The sequence below is a fragment of the Numenius arquata genome, chromosome Z (genome assembly GCF_964106895.1).
Source record: "Numenius arquata chromosome Z, bNumArq3.hap1.1, whole genome shotgun sequence".
Lineage (NCBI taxonomy): Eukaryota > Metazoa > Chordata > Aves > Charadriiformes > Scolopacidae > Numenius > Numenius arquata.
This window is the reverse complement of record NC_133616.1, coordinates 50,770,940-50,794,020: the sequence shown is the minus strand read 5'-3', so window position 1 is coordinate 50,794,020 and position 23,081 is coordinate 50,770,940. Positions and strand designations below refer to the sequence as shown.

Sequence of the window (23,081 nt, the reverse complement as noted above, 5' to 3'; positions counted from 1 at the left end):
ACTAGAAATATTTGGATCCAGTGAAATACGTGGACACGCACACTCATGAAGGCAAGTATGTATATTCAAATGCATAGATTGGTAGAGAGATACATGGAAGAGGCTAGCCTATAGTTAAAATCTCCCTCTTCTCGAGTTTAGGGTAAATACAGTACATCAGCATTCCTCAATGGGCAATAATTGAGTCTTGAGAAATTTGACTTCACCCTGGTGCTTCATCAGCTTTGCCAGCAGTCTTTAAACCTCGGGAGGTTTATACTTGAGAGGTGTCCCAAATTAGGGGAGATGCTGGTCACAACCCACTGCACGAGAGCTCAAAGTTCTTGCTTAGAGTCAGTGTTTATAGGGTCCGAGATAATTGACTTTCATCAGTTACTTTTCCATTTTGGCCCCAGTTGGACAATGAAATATTCTGGTACTTTCCACCAGTTGCACAGGCCCAGAACTTGCTAGATATTGAAGTTCTGGTATCACCCCCTTTGGGCCATGACCCAGGTAATAGGTGTACCTAGGCTGTCAGAGGGTGATTGATTCTCATTACTGGCCCCAAGTGATAGGGGAAGCAGGATCCAGGTGTGTTGAGAGGGTGTCTTTACATTCTGGTCCATTGCCTTTTGCAATTCATGCCTGACTTAACGTTAGGTTGGTATGTGGCCCAGGTGGGGGAAAATTGTGCCAAGCACCGAGTGGCCTGGTGGCAGAGGGAAGTTGCACCACCACACCTGATTAGTCAGGACTGCTGATAAATGATGGCAAGTGGCTTGGTGAGCACTTCTGCCAGGTCTCTCAGTACCCTTGGGTGGATCCCATCTGACCTCATAGACTTGTGCATGTCTAGGTGGTGTATCAGGTTGCTAACCATTTCCCCTTGGATTATGAAGGCAGCAGGAATTACGAAGCTCAGCTGAAGCCAGACTATACTTCTTCACAAGACCATTACTGCCCATCAGCTGTGCCCAGACACTGCCTTTGGGGTTTTATTACACTGCACCCTCTGAAGACACAGTGCTGTGCAGTTTGCAACTCTACAACATGGAAGTAATTCAGAAGAATCAACCTGCTTGTCACCTTTATCACCCCTACAAGATCCTGGTAGTTAGCAGGACATGCTTCCAATATATTGTATTTTGATAGTTTCATTATCTAACAAACCAGTAGAGGGAAAATTGAAATACAATTCTGTACTTAAACTTTTTGTTTTAAAACTTTCTAAATTTTGTGACTCTTGCATGAGAGCAAACTGTAATTAACTTCACTTAGTATTTTATTTATGCAATTATATTTACATAACATCAGAATTTATTTTATTTATAGAAAATCTATCTATATTTAATAATCATATTATTAGAAAATTATTAAACACAGTCTTTTGTTCAGAAAACATTGTAATGATTTCTGTCCCTCACTTTAAAAAGGAGAGTTCATTATTTCCAGGTGTCACCTCCCAGTCTTTAGTGACTAAGTAACTTGAAAAATTTCCTTCTTAATTAACTCTTGGCTTGGTTTTGTGGTTCCCCCCCTCCAGAATGTGTAATTGAAATTTGATATAAAACTGGAAATCCTTTATCTTGAATGTGAACTGTCATACAATTAAATAACTTAACTCAGCATTTTGCCTCTAAATTTGCCCCTGTTATTTCATCTCCTTTAGATTTAGACTAATGTACCTGTTGACAGATCAGAAAGAAAATAATTACCCCAAACCAGATTTAACCAAATAAGAATTTACTTTCTAGAAAGAACAACTAGAAAGAAAACATTATCTTTATACTGACTAGAAAAGTCAGAAAGAAAACAAATCTTTATACTGACTAGAGTTCCTTCATCTTGAACATATAACAGTGGGTTTTTGAGTTGATGAAGTAGTACGTTGAGCCAAAGTAGCTCTTTGTTTTAAATCCTATGAAGAGAAAATGCTTACCGATAGTCAAAGTTTTTCCAGAAAAATTTTCATCACAGGAACTGAATGTGTAGGTTACACTTGTTTGATGTTTTGACCCTAAGCCCATACAGTAACTCAGACTCTGGAGAGCTAGACATTGACATGCAAATGATGAAGTTGCCTATCAAGCCTCCAAATTGTGGCTTTTGTTTTTCAGCAACAAGGTAATTTCAGAGTTCTGTTTGCTTGTTTCTTTCTTTCTTTTTTTTTTTTTTTTATTTTTTATTTAATAGAACACTCTTTTCCCACATTTGATGTATTTGAACTGATAAATATAGAAATCTTTATGAGCAAGCTCTGTAAGTTTTAAATTGAACAGCGACAAAAGCTGAAAAGTGGAAAAGTCAGTAACAGATAGTCTTCTGAGTATTTTTGTTGTTCTGCTGTAGTTGGAATTCACATATCATGAAAATTAAAAAATGGCACTATGGGACAGGGGAGAAGGGTCAACAAACACAAGACATTGCATTACTGTTTCAGAAGAAATTTTGAGGGTGTTAAAAATATCTGTTCCATAGAGGAATGTGTGTAAATGAGACGCTGTTTTTACTTGGGCTGAGAAGATTTAAAATAATTCATCTCAGAAAAGATAAATGTTGAACTATCAAGTAATACATCTCTTTTTTTAAACCTCTTTTTCACAAAGAGGAGAGAAGCCTGTATCTTTAACAGACCTGGTAACATAAGACAGCTGTTGCTAATCTCAGCTTTTGATTTTATTTTTCTGTTGTCTCCATGAGCAATTTCAGAAATTAGACAGAACACACTTGAGTAGAGGAAATTTTGTAATACTTACCCTACAGCATCAAGAGCTGTTTAGCCACTAGAAGCCTTTTTTGTTTGGTTAACTTCTGCTCAAACCTTTAAATGATGTTTCTGACTCTACAGCTGTCACCGGAGGGTTCTACTCTCACTGCAGCCTAACCTGCATGCCATACTAAACCTTTAGGCCAAGGATTCCCCTGGAGCAATTTATATTTCTAAATGTAGTTACAATAAGAGCAAAGTCTTTAAAGGAATTATCTCATTCCTAAAGAGATTAAAGGGTCTGTAAACCATGTGAAATAACTTTTTTTTCTGTAAGCTGGTCAGAATTTTTTTCCAAAATTTTATACTCTTGGACAGTTGGAAACAGATTTACGGAATGCTGCTCACCTAGCACTAACCTTGGAGGCAGTCTCCTTTCAAGTGTGTCACATGTACTATGTACTCAATGTTCAGGTGGATTGAGAGGCTCCATCCCATTCTTTTGGACTGGCCGTAAACATTAGGATGACAAGCAGTTCTGCAGATGAATGGGTCTGTTTATCTGTTTGCTCTACCTAGCCCTTTAAGAGCTAGACTCTACCTCATATGTATGCACCGTGTCTTTCCTTCCATAGCTGCTGATGCTGCATCAACAGGGAATTACAGTTTAAATCAAGTGAAGGTTAACTACCAGTACAGTTGCTTTTAGCCAGTTGATTTAAGTGTCTCTTGTGTAATCCTGTAGTCTTCAGGTCACGAAGCGAAAATGATTTACCTAAGCAAGCTACCGGTCATAAGACTGGAGATGTGTGAAGACTTAATAGAACTACTGCCAGTTTATCTAATGTGGTTTTTGCTACAGTCTGCTACGTACTTGATTGTTTGAGGGCACTTTTCATGTACGTATTTGCTGAGATCAATTTTATTTGAGTGATCATGTTCTGGGTTTCTCACAGAACTGAGGTGATTTCTGATTTGACCAGCAGGTTTTGAAATTGTGGTAACACAGAAAGCAACTGAAGCTGCATCCAAACGTTCAGAAAGAGCCTCAAGAAGGCTTTAGATAGGAGGAGCTTTGTTACTCTTAAGCACTTGTAGACTGAGCAGTTACTGGCACATGCAGCCAGGAATTAATCAATGGTAATTGTTTGTATTCTTTTAGAATTTTGAAGGGAAAAAATTGATTGTCACGTAATGGTGAGATAATATCATCTATGTGTTCAAATCCTGTGCCAAAGCTCTTAAGATGACAGCTATAAATAGGATGTAGTAGATAGATATGCATTTGAATGAAGCCTAAATAAAAAGGACGGGGGAATATGAAAAACAAAAAACCCATTGTATTCAGTATTCATCTCTTTCAATGATTTTATTCTTGAAATCTTTACTTATTTAAGCAATTGATATAAAATATTGTAGATTTTCTAAGTTGCCACTTCTGTTTCTTGATCTTTTTTGTCTTATTTCATCTGCTGAAGTGGTTAAGTGGGGTGGAGTGTAACGGTATTTGAGTCATTTCCTTCTCTGCTGAAGTTTCAAAACCTCTTTCTGATTTGTTAGACTGTGCAGTTCATAAATAGCATCAACTAAGGTTTCTAGCCTTATTTTATCTTTACATTTAGAAAAGTACCAAGTTTTTTTCTAAGAAAATGTTAACAATAAATGTTTTAAGTATGCATTTTGAAAGGCTACTAATTCAGATATTTAGTTGTCAGTTAAACCTCTACTTCTTTGCAAGCCAAGGCCATTTTATTTCTCATATTGGATAATAAGTTGTACTTATCTATACCGATTATTATTCTCATTTCTGTTGATTTAAACTCTAATGTTTATTTGCATTGATAAAAATTCTAACCACTGGTGTTTGGAACTAGTGATTTTTAATTGGCAGTCTCCACCAAGGAGATTGTGCTTTCTGAAATATTTCTCACCTTTTGGATTTCCAGTGTAGCATTTAGACTTTCAGTTTTCTTCAAAACACCTCTGTTTTGAAAATGAATCTGTGAAAATGAATCTGTGTTTTGGAACTCCCTTTTGGGCTCACCATCTGCTTTCTTTCTCCTCAGCCAAGGCAGAAACAATAACTGCAACAATAGTTTTGGCTGAGAATAAGATAAAGATTTGGAGCAAGGCTCAAGCAATGAGTCCAACATGGAGTCCACAAATAAGAGTGAATATTCCTCTCTTTCTTCTATGAAAACTTTAATGTTTTGCAGTTTGCAATTGTGGAAAATGATTTGTTCCCTGTTAAGCAGAACTGGTAAACAACATGAGTAGACGCAGAGCCTCAGCATATAGTTTTAATTTTTACAATTCTGTTAAAATTATGTTTCTACTAAATAGTTTAGCATAATCTAATAGATTTATGGCTTTGATTAGGTAAATGTGAAAGATAGGTCTATGCCAAATTGGATTAACAGAAAAACTTAGAAAAGGGTGGTTGAAAACTGTTTGCTATGTTGCTCTTCCATAGTAACACTTTTGAAATTTAGTCAGGACAATTTAGAGAGATTTGGAGTATTAAGAGAACATTTCTCTCTCCCTACACTCCTTTTATTTGAGGCTGTAGATGCCTTCACATTAGCAAAGGATACAGTACATACAGCAAGCTTATTGTACTGTTGGCTTGTCCTGTTGTAAACTGCATTTGAATTTCGTGTCTAAGCACTCTTTCCTCTTTACAGAAAACAACTGACCAGGCTTGTTATGGTCCCCTGAATATTGTAATAAGAAGATATGTTGCAATAGGGTTTTGGGCATCAGCGTTGCAAGAGGCAGCTCTAAAGAAACTTTTTCAAAACCACCACTTTTGAGAAAATATTTGCCTTCTTTCAGCGTTGCAGTATTAGCAGTACTGGCTTTCTGGATTAGTCTATCACATTTAGTTTTTAATCTCACCTCTCTTCTCAGGATTGTTTTTAAACTGTGAGTATTCACGCTGTTCTCTGCTAGATGTGATAATAGATCACATACTGAGAAAGTTGTTGAAAATCAGATTACAAATTTGTGAAAGATTGTGTAAAATAACTTTTACTTGGGTGCGTTTAAGCTTTTAGCTGCTAATTAGGGACCAACAAGATTTGTCCCCATGACCTTTTTTTTACCTCCTTGTTCACTCTCACAGTAAGCTTGTGTTTAGAGTTAGATTTAAATTGCCATGTCTGATGACAGATAATTTTTATAGTGCATTTTAGCAGCTCAGATCAGTACTTCCTTAATTGTGAACTAGCGTGAACACAAATACCTCTAGCGCACCTGCAGCCTCTGGCATGGCAGTGGTAGTTCACTGGAACCATGCAACTTCTTTACAGTTTAAAGTTCCCTAGTCTTGCAGTTATACTAATTTTTCCTTTGTCATATTTGGAATCTGAATTAATCTGCTTGAATATCCGAATTAATGTGCTTTTAGTATGTTTTACAATGGGAATGTTTGCTTTTTGGCCATACTTGGTGTGAAAGAGGACACTGAAATGTGATGTCTGCAATCATGTTCCTCAGGCTGCTACTTATTCCTTATGACTTGTTTCAGTTAAGAATACCATTTTTGTTCATAATGTAGCAGCTCATGTGTTAAAACTGAAAGGTCGTAAGAGTTCCATTCACTATATGTTATAAATTCCAGTGGACCAACAAGAAGCCAGCAGTCCAGGGTTTATCTGAGTGTAAAAGCTTTAAACACGTTTGCCATGGTTCCTCTCTAAAAAGTAGCCTGACTTCTTCTATGCTTCTGTGAATGCTTATATCAGCATAAATAACTTAATTAGTCTTTTGATATTTTGTCTGTGTGCTTTGCAGTGGAGAATAGTAGCCTGGTGATGCCCTTGATCTCAGTAAAGTTCTAGTCTTACAGATTTTCAGCACTACAGAACAACCAAGACTTTGATTGCTTCCAATTTTTGCAAATACTTCAATAGAAATTGGTTTTAACTGTTGTTTTCCTAGAAGTGAATGTCTCAGGTATTAAAGCCGTGAATTGCCTTGAAACTAACTTCTGGTTTAGCTTTTCTATTTTAGTTTCAGTTTGAGATTTTTTATATAATTGTCTTTGACTAAAAGAATTATTAGTGCCTGCATGCAACTTTGAAAATATTAGATAGTTGGCTTTAGAGAAACTTATTAGAGAATAAGCTCTTCAAAAAGCAAACTGTTCTATGAGCAGCAGAGCTGATGAAGCCTACTTTCTGCCAGATTTATGCTCTTTATCTTTCTCCTCCTTCCCTCTGCAGTGCCTCCCCTGTCATCTACCTCTTTTGCTGGCCATGCAGCAGCACATGCCATGGCTGAGGTTGGAGCTGTGTACTGATTGGCTGCTACCTGTTGGAGAGGTTAAGATGTGAGTCTTAATACCTGCCTTTTCTACATAGCAGATATTGATTTGGTGTTTTCCACCAGCAGCTTTGGGGTGGGATTGCGTTGGGATTTGAAGAAAATTGGTCTTGAGTCTGTTTTCAAATTTGATTGAAGCTAGCCAGCAGATTTGAAAAGCAACCAGCTGAGGGAGTAATCAACAGAATCTCTGCTAGAAGCAGTTTAGAGAGTTCTTGATAAACTATTCTTGGATAGAGGAATTGTAAAAGAGCTTCCGTTGCACAATACTTTGTTTTTCCACTTCTTTTTGTCCACTAGTTTATGTGTTTTCACTTGTAACTTTCTATCCTCTTCCTTTACTCCGTGGGGCCTCCAATCTGACATGTGAGTGCGCATGCTCCAGTGTAGAGACCAGTGAACTACAACCACAACCTGAAGGTTCAAACATGAGCACTGTACTGGGAAATGCCATAAAGACAGAAACTTGTAGAAGCTGCTTTTGCCTGGAGGTTGGAGTAGATGACCTTCTGAAGTAATTTTCAACCTCAGGTATCCTTTGACCCTATGATCCTATTCCTAGTTAGAGCAGCAAGTTTACAATGCGACAAAGGGTGAGCAGGTGGATCTAAACTCCAGCTTGGATCCATCTCCACATTGCTTGTTCAGATTGACCAGTGCACCTTCCTCTTACTGATTTTTGTGGGGTAGCATTTTATTTTCTTATCTGCCTTTGCGGAGAAATGTTCAAGCATGATCTTTTTTGAAGTAACACAATAGTTTTTTGTTGGAGATGCAAGAGGTTGATTTATTAAGCTATTATTTGTTTTGAGGGTATTTGAATAGTCTGTCAGTCTAACTCTGAAATAAGTGGCACACAAGTATCATTAGAGGTTTATTACACGGATATCGCACAAAGAGGAAAGCATGGTAGAACGTGCGGTAGAATAAGAATTCTTGTTCCATCCTTTTTAGTATTACAGCTACTGACCCTATAGTTTTCTGATTTTGTGGCCTTGAAACAGAAAGTGTCGATACATTTTAGAGTAAATGTTGAGGAGTTTGATCTATACAGTTTGAAAAGATTCTGCCATCTTTTCTTCAAGATGTTTTATTTTAACCTTTGGGAATTTCAGCCTTAAAGAAATCTATCGTTTAAAAAAAGGAAAAAAAAAAGGCTACTACCAAATAATAAATCTTTACCCTCCCAATATCTTCCACTAATCTGTTTCAACACTTTAAGTCCTATCAGGCATCTATCTATAGTTACATTCCTGAAATTATCCATGTAATTTATTTCTGTATAAAACTATCCTCAATTATTAGATGGGAGCTTAGCAATATAGATAAAATCAGTGATGTATAATAGGAACAGTGATATTCTAGGCTGTATATAGACTGGCAAAATGTACATTCTTGTCAGAAATTAATAAAAGTCAACCTACTTTTCAGTATATTTAGATCCAAATAAAAATGTGTCTTTCTCATTCTGAAAACACAGAATGTAGAGGATAGAGGTGTGATGTGATTATTGTTCAGTTAGCAGTAGACTTTAATCTCTGAAATAGTTTAATTCAATTTCTGAAGACTTGCAGTTGGACAAATGTTTTGTCTTGTCCCTTAGATAGAAGCTGTGACAGGGGACTAATTAAAATTAACTGTACTTTCAAGGCCCCTAAAAGTTGGTAATGGGATTTTTGGAGAGAAATCTCCTTACAGATGTTTTTTCTATTTGACTTGTTTTCTTCTCTAGACAACTCTGTGGTGTCCTAACAAAAGCCAATAAACATCCTTTCTATGCTGTTTATAGTGCTCTGGATTTAATACAGTATGAAAAAAAGTTCCTGGGTCCTAAGGTACTTTTTTGTGTCCATGTCCCATTCACTGTATATACTTCTTTCCAACAGTGTTTTCAGTTTTTTCCGCTTTCTACTGAGCAGGTTAGCTGAAAGATAACCTTCTACATAAACAGTTATAGACATGACCAGAAATTTAATTAAAATGTAACTACATGTAGGATATGAGAGTATCTGATACTTTTAAAATTTGGTATGAATTTAAACTCTTTTTTTATGTTCAGTGATCTGTTACCTATTAAGGACAAATTTTATGGAGAAAAACTGTCTGATCGGCACTGATTTAACTTATCTACCTGCACGGGTTATTTCAAGGGTTGTATGAGCTAGATCTTACATGAAGATGTCACTTGGAACCGTAATTTTTACACCACCATTTTTTGTGAGAAATATTTTTTATCTTTTTCAAGGTGTGTAGGAAAAAGGAAATTTAAAAAAATCAAATGGCTATATTATTTGTGTGGCTGCCAGCACATTGGCAGGTTTTCTCCCCTATTAAAGAACTCATTAACTAGCATATTGAGAAACACCTCCGGAACTGTATTGGCTGCCTGTGCTATACCTGGAAACATAAAGAATATTCTATCTTAAGAAATTTAGTTGAATACAAGTATAGTTTACTGGGGCAGAGGAAATGTAACCAAGGCACTGACATCAATGAACTGGGAGTGCTATGCAGTCATATAGCTGATCCCCAGTATGGTGCAAGTTGTGTTATTGAGTATGTGCAACGGAAGCATCCTTTTGAAGATACCAAATGAAAAATTACAGTATGCAGAAAAGCACAGAAATGTTTTCTGGAAACAAACCTCTTGATCTTATGTGCTGTAAAAGTGTTTCTCATTCTGTAGTTCAGGAAGCTATCTTTGACGTATTATAATCATGCCTTTTTTTTATCATGTAACATATGGTCTTGTCTTTTTCAGATCGAATTCAGTTACCCAGGAATATGATTGAAAACAGTATGTTTGAAGAAGAGCCTGATGTGGTTGACTTGGCAAAAGAGCCTTGTTTACATCCCCTGGAGCCTGATGAAGTGGAATATGAACCAAGGAGCTCCCGGCTCTTGGTGCGTGGCCTTGGAGAGCATGAAATGGACGATGATGAAGAGGATTATGAGTCATCAGCAAAATTGCTGGGGATGTCCTTCATGAACAGAAGCACGAATCTCCGGAATAACATGTCTGTCTATAGGCAAAATCCAAATGGATCATGTTCAGTGCCCTCTACGAGGACCGTGGTGGTTTGCACAGTTGTTCTTGTGATTGCAGTTTCATTAATAATGGTGATTTATCTTCTTCCCAAATGTACCTTTACCAAAGAAGGCTGCCATAAAAAAAATCATACAATGGAACTAATATACCCTTTGGCAAGCAATGGAAAAGTATTTCCATGGGCAAAAATTAGACTTCCTACTGATGTTGTACCACTGCATTATGATCTTGTCTTGCAGCCAAACCTAACTACTCTGAAATTTGCAGGCTCAGTAAAGATAGTGGTTAACATAGTCCAGGTAACTTGGAAGATTGTACTTCACAGCTCAGGACTCAATATCACAAAGGCAACCATTACTTCAGCAGGAGGGCATCAAGCAAAGCCAGTTGAATTCCTGGAATATCCATTGCATGACCAGATTGCAATCATGGCTCCTGAGGCTCTCCTTGTAGGACAGAATTATACTGTCAACATAGAATATTCATCTAATTTATCAGATACCTATTATGGCTTTTACAAAATTTCTTACCAGGATGAGAATTCTAAGCAAAGGTATGTCCACAAATACAGCTCCTCTATTATGTTACTTCTAGATTGTGCTTTGATAATAGAAATAACAAGGGTTTCTTTTTCTATTGGATGTTTCTTGCGACTGATTCCTGTTGAGCAAAATCAATCTTTAATCTCCTGATTAATCCACCTGAAAAATGTTTTTCATGGATGAATTCATTAAGTTGGAGCAGCATCTCCGTCAGTTAAATGTAGTGCAGTACAGTGTTGCAGGTAGCTATAGTGTGGCTTTTTGTTTAGTTTTTACTTACTGTGTTTGGAAATTCTACCCACATCTCTTGAATCACTGAGTCTCAAGGCAGGGACTGGGGTAACAAAGTCCCACCATTGTAGAAGAAGGTCAGTTTCAAGACCATCTGAGGAACCTGAATGTACACCAGTCCACGGGCCCCAATGAGATCCATGCCATAGTCCGAAGGGAACTGCCAGATGCAGTTGCCAAGCTGCTCTCAATCACATTTGAAAAGTCATGGTGGTCAGGCAAAGTCCTCAGTGACTGGACAAAAGGGAAACATCACACTCATTTTCAAATAGAGTAAATCAGTGCTGTCTACCAAGAAGATTAATGAAATCGCCACCCACCACTACCTGCTTCAAATGGGCATTACACTGGTCATGTACTTAGGAGTGTTCATACCTTTGTTGGCATGTAATTGTCCATGCAGGTTTTCTAGAAACAACAGTGCAATAAACAAAAGATAGAAATACCAGTATGACAGGAAAGTAGTTTTGAAGGGGCCATAAAACTACCGCTAACTAGAGTAAAGACATAAAACATTTACCAGCTTGTGCTAAGAAATGCTAAGATCTAAAGCTTAAAAAAGAAAAAGTTAAATGGGATGCAAGGGAAAAAGCAAGAAAAAACAGTGTTATCAGTATTTGCAAGTCTTTGCAACTACAGAGAGCTTGTATGGAAAGGTAGATTTTGTTTCCTGAAACGGGATGGCAGAACTTACAGTTAGCACCGCCAACCCAACCTTTTTCAAATTGACAATATGGACTTGAAATTATTCTCTGGGGAGAGGATCACGCTGAGATTGTGTTTACTTTCAGTTGCTTAAAACAAGACCCTTCAATGAGCTGTTGCAAACTTTTTCAATGAGACTCCTTGAAGAATAAAGCAGAAGTGTGGTAAACTTGGTCATAATAATTCTCTCTGCAGTGAGATGTGATAACTATATGCTGCTAGTGTTTGAATTATTTAAGTCCCTCAATGATAGCTCATCTTTAAAAAAATAAGTAAAACAAGATACTGGGTATAAAGATGATTTCATAAACTGTTAGGAAGCTGCGTAACACAAGAAAGATGTATTTCTATTCTATTCTCTAAATAAAAACCCAGGATATTTTGTTTCGGGTTCAGCAAGCCTCTCTTACTAGCAACATACATTTTAACCAAAACTTGCTTGTTTTTCTAAAGTTTACTCACAGATTGCCTTTAAAACTCTCTTTATCTGGATCCTAGTGGGTCTATGTCTAGTGCTGAAGTGTACAAGAAAATAAGTTAGCTGTAACAATTGTTTTCAAATATATGCAAAACCTGGTACGTTGCCATGAACTGTGCAACATTAAGGGGTTTTCTGAATTGATTAGTAACAGATACGGCAGCAACTCTCTCCTCTTCACTCCCATGTGTTCCTGTTGGTCCTCCTGTGAGGTAGGCTAAGGGGCTTTCTTGAAGAAAGCAAGAATTTTAAGAAATAAATTTGGGTTGAAGGATTGCTGATCTGTTTCAGTTTGCCTGCCTCTCTGGTGAGGTTGGGTGTGTTTTACAGAAGTGCAAATGTAGATGGCTGTTCATATCCCCCAAATAAAGTGCTGGTGATCAGCCTCTTATGAAAGGCCTGTTCCTGAGCATATACTAAAACATTATAGTGTATGGATTATCATTAGAGAGAATCTCTTGCCACTTGGGAAACTGCTGATAGGCTTCAAAATTCCATCATCATAACAAAAATGCCACAAGTTGTCCCTTTGTTGTGGAATGCATTGGGTAATAAAGAGTCGCAAAGGGTGTAGATTGCATCAGAGAGAACTAACCACAAGATGAAATTAAATAGAGTTAAGTAGCTTATCACAAACATTAAAAACACGCATTACCATGAAGTGGGAGTAAGAATATAGTAAGTGTAGAAGGCAAAAATCACTTGACTGATTAGCCTCTTTTTGAATTTTCTTGGTTTTCCTATTCTGATGTAGCTGAAGCTTTATTTTCTCCTTGTATTTACTGTAGTATAAAGAGAATGTGTAAGTGTTCACAGAGGAAAAAGATGATTGGTCAGTAAGTTCTTGAGATTTTGTCTCCTTTCAGTCCAGTGTTACCAGCTTTTGTTCAGGAGCAGGATGTAGCACATGCTTGCACATTTTTCATAAATCCTTTTCAGATAACTCCTCATTGATATCTTCATTTCCGTTGCCTTGCCTATCTCTTCTATATCCAGGGGCTTTGTCTCTGTATGCTTAATGTCAGCGGTTTTACAAATGCAGGCTCCTTTGATAACCTCTATTGTTATTGTATTTCCTGTATAAAACTCAAGGTATCAAGCTGCTTTACAAGAAAATGTAATTTCTTCTAGTTTAGTTTTACTTTCTTTTGAAGATTTTCCATATTCCAACAAAAACATTAAAATTATCAAATGGCAGAATAACTCACTGTTGCCAGATGCAAATATAAAAAATAAAAAGTTGTGCCTTATATATATATTTTTATGCAGAATGGTTCTTTATTGTTTGTTTTTCTTTTGTAACATCTTAAGGTTAAGGGGAAAAAAAGAGAAAGAAACTTACTGCACCAACTTCAAGATTATTGGTGAAAGGGAAGAGATGAGTAAGAAGTAGAAAGCAGGCATGGAGATTAATATTATGAATTGTCAGCAGTGTGCCTCGTCAGAAAATTTGCAGGTCCAATAATGTTGCAGAAGAAAAGTAAAACCCCCAAAACTTGTGGGCAGCTTGGCAGTAGGTTTTAAAAAAATCAAACAAAAAAATGCAGACAAAAAACCCTGCCCCAAACCAAACATAAGATAAAAGCAATGTGTTTAGCTCCGGTAAATACAAGGCTTAAATTCGCAAATTTCTTGTTGAGCTCCCAGGGTTGTCTTGCTGGAGCAGAATACAAGTTAGAGATGCTCTCTAGGAAAAGCTGTAATCTCTACAGCTGGTTAGTATCAGAATACTGGAGAAATAATGTAGACTTCTGAGAACTTCTCTTCTGATATGACTAGCTGTTGGATTAGAGACAGGGCAGTACATGAACCTACACAGAATCCGTCTCCTAGCCAGCAAAGGGAGCAGGCATACAATTAGATGAACTGTGGGAGCATCTGCAAAAGGAAGCATGACAATTAGATGAAAAAGCTTCCTTGTAGTCCCATCTGTTGCTGAGGTTTCAAACCTTTCATTTAGTGGACGTGCTCACTAATTTAATTTTTCAATCTCCTTTTTGTTCTCTCTTAGTGGAAACTAGCTGGCTTACATATTCATGATTGCTCTGCAATTGTGTTATTCCACTTGTATTCTTCTTTGCTAAGAAAGCAAAAATCAGCCAAGCAGATTAGTCCTCAAATAAATACATTTTTTTGGTTTTAAAAAACCTTTTGTTAATGAAAAATTTATTCTGACTGGAATAAATCTACCATTCAGAAAGCTTCTCCCATAACAAGCTGTTACAAGGTTTGGAGGGAAAATGGCTGTTCTGTCATAATAAAATGACATTTATCCTTTTCATAATTTTTAATTTGCTCTTCTCTACTCTTCCCATTAGGTGGTTTGCAGCAACTCAGTTCGAACCTCTGGCAGCAAGGTCTGCTTTTCCATGCTTTGATGAACCAGCATTTAAAGCTACTTTTTTAATCAAGATCAAAAGGGATGAGAATCTTTCTACTCTGTCAAATATGCCAAAGGTACCTGCTTTTGTAGAGGAATTTTAGTAAAGCTGCTGCATAGGTAATCTGTTTAAGTGCTTTGCATTATGTTTTTGTTGCATTAGAGTCCAGGGGATTGACTTGAGTGGATAAGCTATAAACTGTGTGAATTTATAATAAAACAATTATCTGTTCCTCAAAGACTTAAACCAAGTAACTTTGTAGAGAAAACAACTGTTTGATGCACTGCACAGTCTAGGATGTTATTGTAGGGACAGTTGAGTGGCTATGGGAGGGATTCCTGTTGAATTTAAAGGAACCTATTTTTTAGTTTTGTTGTTGGCTACATCAGTCTCAATAGCCCTTAAGATTTGCTTTTGAGTTTTCTATGTTTGCTGATACGGCACATGTGCATAATACTGGAATATCTTTATCAATAGTTTGTGTAACTAGCAACAGTCTCTGTGAAAGATGTGCCTGATCTTGAAGGATGAGCTTTTGAGCCTAAACGAGGGGACATAGAGTATGAATACAGAGACAACCCCAGAATATGAATGAGGGATCTGAAATTCCTTCAGGTGACATCTTGTAAGAGCTTATCTGAATTTTATGGTGATGCTTTATGCCATTAAGTCTTTGGAGAAACCTTTATAGAAGCCTAAACCAGGCAGACAGACCAGCAAGACTAACTTATTACCTAGTCTGTGTCTGAACTAGGTCCGGTGTTATCGAAACATTACCACCATTTATAACCCAACAGAAACTCATTAATTTTACATCCAAAGTTTATATCCAGGCCTAAGAGCACTTTATTTGCTGCTCTTTTCTTCACTGAAAAAAGAAGCAGACTCTGCTGGACAAATCTTCTGTTTTATGTAAACAAGAAAAGGTACTTGCTCACTTTCATCTGCTAGGAGTTGAACAAGTGGCTAAGGCAACTTTCCTCAGCTTCCATAGTTCTTCATGTACAAAAAGTAAACTATGGTTTACCGTTGCTGCATGTGTGCAGCGAACATTGCTGAGTTTATTGCACATAGTTGCCAAAAATCTATCCTATTCTTCAGTGTAACTTCCACAGATGATGGGTACTCTGAAAGATGCTGATGTGTTCTCTGAAAGACCAAGAACATTTTTCTTCTCAGCTCTTCTGTTGCCCCACAGTACCATAGAATGTTTATTGCTACTCTGATCCTGTATGTTCTGTTGCTCATCTCTGATAACATCATTATAAAGACGATAAAGGATATTCTGTGACAACTTTAATCCCTATAACTTGAGACAGAATTATCTCGTATATCTCTGGCATCTAGCATCTTGGTTGCAAGCTTTAACTGATAGTGTTTTGTAGATGGAGTGGAGGCAAAGTAGCCATCAACTTCTTCACTGTAATTTGTGGTTGGCTATTGAAGGAAACTGGTTGGGGACAATTCAAGAGCAAGGAGGTTGTTTCCTGGGGTTGCTAGGTGCTACTGTAATTGCTACAGTAGCAATTAGCTGTCTACTGTCCTTTAGTATGTCTGCTAATGCCCAATGTGGTAATAGACTTCTCCAGAAAATAAGCAGGAGCCCTCACGGTAGCAAGCAGGCATATCTACCTCCTTCGTTTGTTTCCCACCATATGTGGGTGTGCAGAACATCCAAGCTGCCTTTTTCAGTAAATGCTCCATTGAGTCATTTAATGTAGCCCCTCCATTACCTTCCTTACTTTCTCCTATGATTTCACTCAGATTTCATGTCTTTTGTGCAAGGTGTTTATGCAACTTCACATGGACAGGAAGTAGTTATCTCGGAAACTACTGCATGTGTTTGTGGCATTCGGCAAGACTCTGAGATTTCAAATAGTGTCTTCCTGCAAACTATGCAAGTGAGTCACTTGATGCAGCAAACAGTCAATGTCAGTAGATATGTATAAGCAGGCTTTTCAGCCTTCCTGAGAGACTCTGCAGAGAAGCTACTCAGAGCTCAAGCTCTGTGTTGCCAAGAATTGTGGCTTAACTGGTCAAACCAACATGCCTGAAAGGGCAACTCTGTATTTCTTGTTTAGTGAGTTATTATTTGCTGACACAGAACCTTCCTCTAATTTATCTGGAAGTAGCTGACTCTCACACCTCAGGACATATGAATTAAACCTGGAAAAGACAGATTGTTACTTGCTTTAGTCTGTATCCTCCTGTAACTTCTGCCTTGCTTTGACAGTCCTGCAAAGCATGTGCCTGTGGGGTTCTGTGCTTAGGAAGGAGCTGCTCCCCATCCCATCTGTCCTTTCTCAACCCTGAATGCTGTTACAAAGCATCCAGTAGCTGTTTTGGTGTTGTGGATACTAATTTTGTGTACTTGAGATGTGTGCATGATGAGGAATCATCCACTCAGAGGGAACATACTAATGAGCTGCCTTTACTGTGAGGTCATTCATGCTTCGCTTTCTTTCTCCTTACTTCAGGACTCATTTACATTTAAGTTTCTAGCCTTTCTTGCTCCAGAGCAGCATTCATTGCATTGGTCATTTTCTAAGGAGATAGGAAGCCATTTGATAAATTGACATTCAGGAGATGTGACCTTGTATACCCCTTCTACTTGCAGTGAAAACTGGGTTGGTGTTGCACATTTGTATCGTCTTAAACATTGGTGTTACAAATTTTCCCTGTTGGTCACATTAGATATATACTGTTTGGCTGTTCCTGTACTGCATAGGGAAACCATTTTTTCCCTACCTATCTTTCTGTACACAGAATTGTTCTTCCAATGACTCGTGCCACTCCTGCATCATGAATTCCCTTTTAAATTACATCATGCCTCTCCTTCATCTTTTCTGGTGTTTTGACTCTCACTACTATTTGTCATACCACTAGAATTAGCTTCAGATCTGCTTCTTCCTCTTCTGCCTTGCATACTGCCATAGGTGGAAGGTTCTGTGCTTCCTTCAAGCTGACAATCTCCTTCCTTCTCATCTTGTCAGGCTTTTCCATCCTCTGCTTCTCTGCTTTTTAACCCATCTTCTCTGTCTTGCTGTATTTCTTATTGTTATCAGACCCTTTTCGCTGAACTTTCTGTTTGTCCACTCTTTTTCTCTTTGTAACATTTACTGAGCTTGTATGTGTTTAAGAGCATATTAAAAATTTCATCTGCATTTTCTTCTGCTGGTTCTGTCTCTGTTTAAAAATTGGCTGTTACATCATCTGTATGATGGATAAAGATTTGAGAAAGCTTCCAGTTGAAGAACAAAGATAATATTTAAGTAATGAAGTAGTAAGTATACTACTTCAGTAGTAAAAGTAAAAGTAATGAAGTAGTAAGTATAGAGCTGGGGATCAAATGCGAGTTCTTGTATCAAAAGAGCAGGTCAGGTTTAATTAGAATTTACCAGGATTACACACAGAGCAAGTGAATTGATAGTTTTGCTAATGGGCAATATCTCCAAGATCTAAGAGATAAGTGATATGAGTGTATAAACACTTATTTGTGTTAATACTGCAATAAGTGTATAAACACTTATTTGTGGTTTTACTGCAAACAATATTATTTTCCTTTGTTTTGTCTCCCAAATTTATGCCCTGATAATTTGGTACTGTGTAATTCCTCTTTTGTTGTTGTATGACGTCCAGACTTACCATCTGTTAATGGGTTCAGAAGTGGTTCCTTTGGGTTTTGTAATTTGTCAAGATAACTTGCACGCCTGAATTACAATAACATTCTTATTTTTGTGACCATACAAATAAAGACTTTAGACACAAGAGTTTCTGTGAAATAGTATGCTACCTCAACAGCATTTCTTATCAGTGAGTTCTCTTGTAATGGTACACATTTTTATACTCAACGCTTCTTATCAGTGAGTTCTCTTGTGATGGTGCACATTTTTATACAAAAAGGTTCTTTTAATTGGCATGTTTTTATGATTTATTTTATGTTTTTTTGTCACTGATCTCACAAGTGCTCTAGCACATGCTGAATTCTTACATTTCAGATTTAGTCTGGATTAGGTATTCTGTTAGGTAGTGTGGGCTCCCAGTGCAATAAGTACAGGTTAGCGAGTTGATTCTTGCATGCATAAAGAAAGAAATGTGGAAATTGAATAAGAGGATTATGTTGTATAGAAGTATATTGCATTGGTGAGATCATTACTAGGATAGGCTCGCTTCTGATAATAAACACTTAAACAACCCCTGTTAGGAAGAAAAGTGCTACAGATTCTTCAGTAATAGCTGCAAGTCTTGGTAACAAGCCGTGCTGAATGGAGAGACTTTTTAGTTTATCCATGAGAGGGTTACGTGTGAACTTCATAATTTTCTATAAATGCCTCCATAAGCAAGAGACATCAGAAACAGGCCTTCTCAAGTAGCATGTACATCGCTAATATGGCAATATATACTGGCTAATACACATTAAGGCTAGTAATAAACTGTGTGTGTTTAGGGCTTGTGGTGTTTTCTTTTGTGGTTTTGTTTGTTTGATTATTTTTTTTTTTAATGAGGACAACTGACTTTTGAATCAGTGTATCTGCAGCCACAGTAGATTTTCTTAAATAGGTTGTTGGTTATGTAGGTGAAGCTGTAGTAAAGGCAGAAATTTATGAATTCACTGAAGGAATTCAACAATGGCATTCTGTTCATATGCAGTGGCCAAACTAGATGATTATAATGACTATAACTTCAAGCTTAAAAATATTTTTCTCTTTAAGGCTGACAGTTAAATTTTCAGTGTCAGTTAAATGTTAAATCATTGTTTGTTTTGAATTATCTTGCCTAAAACTACGGGTTTTTTTGTTGTTTTTTAAATGTTTGTGGTTTCTGGAAACAAACTTATTTGTGAAGTTTCAGAAGGCACATGAACTGCCATCCCTGTCTCCAGACCTTTACAATTCTGCACTACAGTGGTTTTAAACATTTTGCTTTATTCTTTATGTAATTTACATTTGTGAAGGACTATACAGAAAATTACTTTTAAGCAACTAGCATGCCTTTCCAGGTCTAATATCATAGAAAAACTTCTGCACTAAAAGTAATTTAAGATATACCATGTTATCTTACTTCAGAAGACTGAGCAGATAGTTTCTTTTGGCAGTGTGTGTTTAAGCTGGGCATGAACTAACTGAAACCTTAGGGCTCTTCACTTTTTTAAATGCAGTCCCTTCTGAATTGTAAGGGGGTGTGTGAGGGTTTTTTTGTTGTGTTATTATAAAATAATGAGTATGTCTGGTTGCCTGGTTTTGAAGAGGCTTCTGTGAAGACACCGATGTTTATCTCTTGTAATACCGGTATTTTTAGTAGGCTATGTTGAACTGTGTCTCCGATCTGGCCTAAAGCTCTCTCGATTTAACGCTAGTCTTTATGCTGATTTTGGATTATACTGGGTATATAGCCTTAAATGTTACAGGTCTCCTTAAATTTTGTTACACCATGAGCAGTTTGTGAGTATCATCTGTCCCACTGAAACATAACCTAAATATAAAGATGTCCTGCAAGTTTGCTTATAAACTGTTCCCAGCTTGAAGTAATTTTTTACCATTGATTCCTTGCATGTCTTAGTGTTCTTTTGTCTGCATTAATAACAACATTTTCCTTTTTTGTACAGAAAGCCACTACTCCAGTGACAGATGGAATTGTTCAAGATGAGTTTTTTGTGAGCTTGAAGATGAGCACCTACCTAGTAGCCTTTGTTGTTGCAGACTTGAAAAACATCAGTAGGGAAACTAATGGGAGTCTGGTATGTTTTTTACACTTTCAGTTCTCCCTCACCCCTCCCAAGCCAACCAGCCAACCAAAACAGGACAAAAAAAACCCCAAACCAACAAGCAAATTCTGTCTCTTTCAAATTTATTTATTTTCTTGGTTTTATTATACTCACTATAGGCAGGGAACAAAAACCATATGCTGTAACGTAGATTCACTTCAGGGTTTATACCAGATTGAGACTTTTACAGCAAGAGACTCAGCATCAGGTTTTGTTAACGGTGGAAATTTACAAAATCTAAAATTTTTAAGAGCTTTCAGAGCTGGAAGCTTTAAACGTTTAGTTTAATGCTTCGTCTGTGAGGGAGTGATGTCATGCAAACCAAGAATTTTTCAGATGTTATACAGAAACATTACAGTTCATAGGGAAGCCTACATGCTATTTCAAGCAGTGCTGCAAACATGTTCTATACCTGCAAAGATAACTTACCTAAAAAAACCCATGCCCTGTACTAAAGCAAATTTAGACTAACTTTAAGTTTGCATTTAGTCACTTGAATACAATGATTCCATTTTAGCTTTTTTGTTTTTCCAAAGGTTCCAAAAATCAAAGAGTTGGTCCTGTTTGATCTTTTCCTTCGTGTGGATATGGTCTGCAGGGTCAGTGAGCAGTTCCTACAGTGTATGCCATTAAAGTAACTAAAGAAAAATCATGGCAATAATGGTAGGAGATGCTTCTTAATTTAATTTTAGGAGGTTCAGGAGTTTCACGTGAGCAATGATTTTCATGACTCTCTAGCAGGTAATGCCTGTTTGTGGTGAAATGTTGGAAGTGCCAGTATCTACCTAGAAAGAGCTAGAGGGAACAGTGCTAGTAGCGCTGCAGAAGAAGCAACCCTCTCTTTAGTCCAATACACACAGGTAAAAATATTGGTCAATAGGCATTGATTCTGACTTGAACAAGTATTTCTAATTATCGCTGAATAGGACAGACTGGTCTAACCCGGAAAGTTAGACTCCTGCATTCTCTTTTTTTTTTTTTTTTTTTTTTTTTTTACCTTGTGGGTATCACTCAGATCTGTATTTGAACTGCATTCTGGTAAAGCAATATAGCCAGTTCTTTATCAGGCAGAAAACTGATCAGTATACTAAGTATTTTGTGCCTGCAGAGAGCCTGAAACAGCTATCTATGGAGTGTGCTTTGCTTTGTTCATAACAGTGAGACTAACTTGCATGAATTGTCAGTACTTCAGACATATGTTATGGCACAGGCATATAGCAGAAGAGAAGACTGAGTGATGTATTCTGACTAAGGAGAGTGGTTCTTAACTGTGCTTCTCCTTCATTCTGATCACCAAGCAAGATTTGACCAAGCTAGGGGACTCCAGCAGACCTTTAGAAGGCACCAAACATGAGGGAACTAGCAATGTGTAGAAGTACTTGCCAGCTTAAAGCGACAAAGCATAAGACTCTAGCTAGCGGGTTGCTCTGTTGCCAACAGTGTCTAGTAGGCAAGAGAGACTGTAAGAAGGAAGCATATAATGAAGTTTTCCAGAAATACATTCTCAAAATGCTTCCAGCTATTTGTGGCTGGGAGATTCAAAGAATTTGAGCTAACCAGTTCACACAGAATAAGTTTATTGCCATGAGTGTTACATCTTACAGTTGAAGTAAAGTTGCTATGTGTTCATAATGCAGTGAGATTTTTCTCAACTCCGGAAGATCCTGGGGAGCTTTTATGTTTTGTCTTTGAGCTTAAGATTTGCAGCTAATAATACTTCTGTACTTCAGGAACACTAGAATAGATTCTTTCTGGCACGTGCTTGGTTGAAATTCAAAAATTAGAAGGTCATCCTATCGGTCTATTTGAAATGTCATTTTTTAACTGATTTGTAGCATAGTAGGAGCAATTTTAATTTATTTTTTTTTAAATAGAACAGGAAAATTAGCCTCAAGATATTTTGTGTTTGTGTCCTAAGGGGTGTCCTAAACTTGGATCAACCTGTTATTATTTCTTGAGAGAATTTCCTGCAGATTATACTAATGTCATCATACTGATAGCCTAAATTCTAGATTAATTGAGGTATGCAGGGAAGGTCACAGAATCACAGAATAAGATGGGGTTGGAAGGGACCTCTGGAGATCATCTAGTCCAACTCCCTGCCAAAGTGGGTCCACCTAGAGCAGGTTGCACAGGAAAATGTCGAGGCAGGTTTTGAATATCTCCAGAGATGGAGACTCCACCACCTCTCTGAGCAGCCTATTCCAGGGCTCTGCCACCCTCAAAATAAAGAAGTTCCTCCTCATATTTAGATGGAACTTCCTATGTTCAAGTTTGTGCCTGTTACCTCTTGTCCTGTCACTGGGCACCACTGAAAAAAGACTGGCCCCATCTTCCTGACACCCACCCTATCAGTATTTATAGGCGTTGATCAGATCCCCCCTCAGTCTTCTCTTCTCCAGACTAAAAAGACTCAAGTCCCTCAGCCTTTCCTTGTGAGAGAGATGCTCCAGGCCCCAAATCATCCTTGTAGCCCTTTGCTGTACCCTCTCCAGCAGTTCCCTGTCCTTCTTGAACTGGGGAGCCCAGAACTGGACGCAGTACTCCAGATGGGGCCTCACCAGGGCACAGTAGAGGGGGAGGATGACCTCCCTCAGCCTGCTTGCCACACTCTTCTTGATGCACTCCAGGATGCCATTGGCCTTCTTGGCCACAAGGGCACATTGCTGGCTGATGGTCATCCTGTTGTCCACTTGTCACTTAATAACTCATCAGGGAGTATAAAAGGAAATGGATATATTTCTGTTCAGGTAGACCATTTTCAAAAACCTTCCTTAAAGGCCTAAGCCTTGAATTGTTCTTGTATACACATTGGTCAATTGGTCTGTCTGTATTTTGACTAGTGAATGTCTAGCA

General features: G+C 37.6%; 1 protein-coding gene across 3 annotated transcripts in view; it reads left to right on the top strand.

Moving 5' to 3' along the window:
- Positions 1-23,081, top strand: part of LNPEP (leucyl and cystinyl aminopeptidase) — a 65,705-nt gene that overhangs the window by 13,645 nt on the left and 28,979 nt on the right. The window contains exons 2-5 of one of the 3 annotated variants that reach the window (XM_074165743.1): positions 6,916-7,022; positions 9,777-10,617; positions 14,399-14,537; positions 20,067-20,198. In XM_074165743.1, coding sequence (XP_074021844.1) covers positions 9,800-10,617; positions 14,399-14,537; positions 20,067-20,198 — 1,089 coding nt within the window. In that variant the 5' untranslated portion in view covers positions 6,916-7,022; positions 9,777-9,799. Of the gene's footprint in view, positions 1-592; positions 603-6,915; positions 7,023-9,766; positions 10,618-14,398; positions 14,538-20,066; positions 20,199-23,081 lie in introns of those variants that run through there. The other 2 variants (XM_074165745.1, XM_074165744.1) reach the window with 2 other exon arrangements.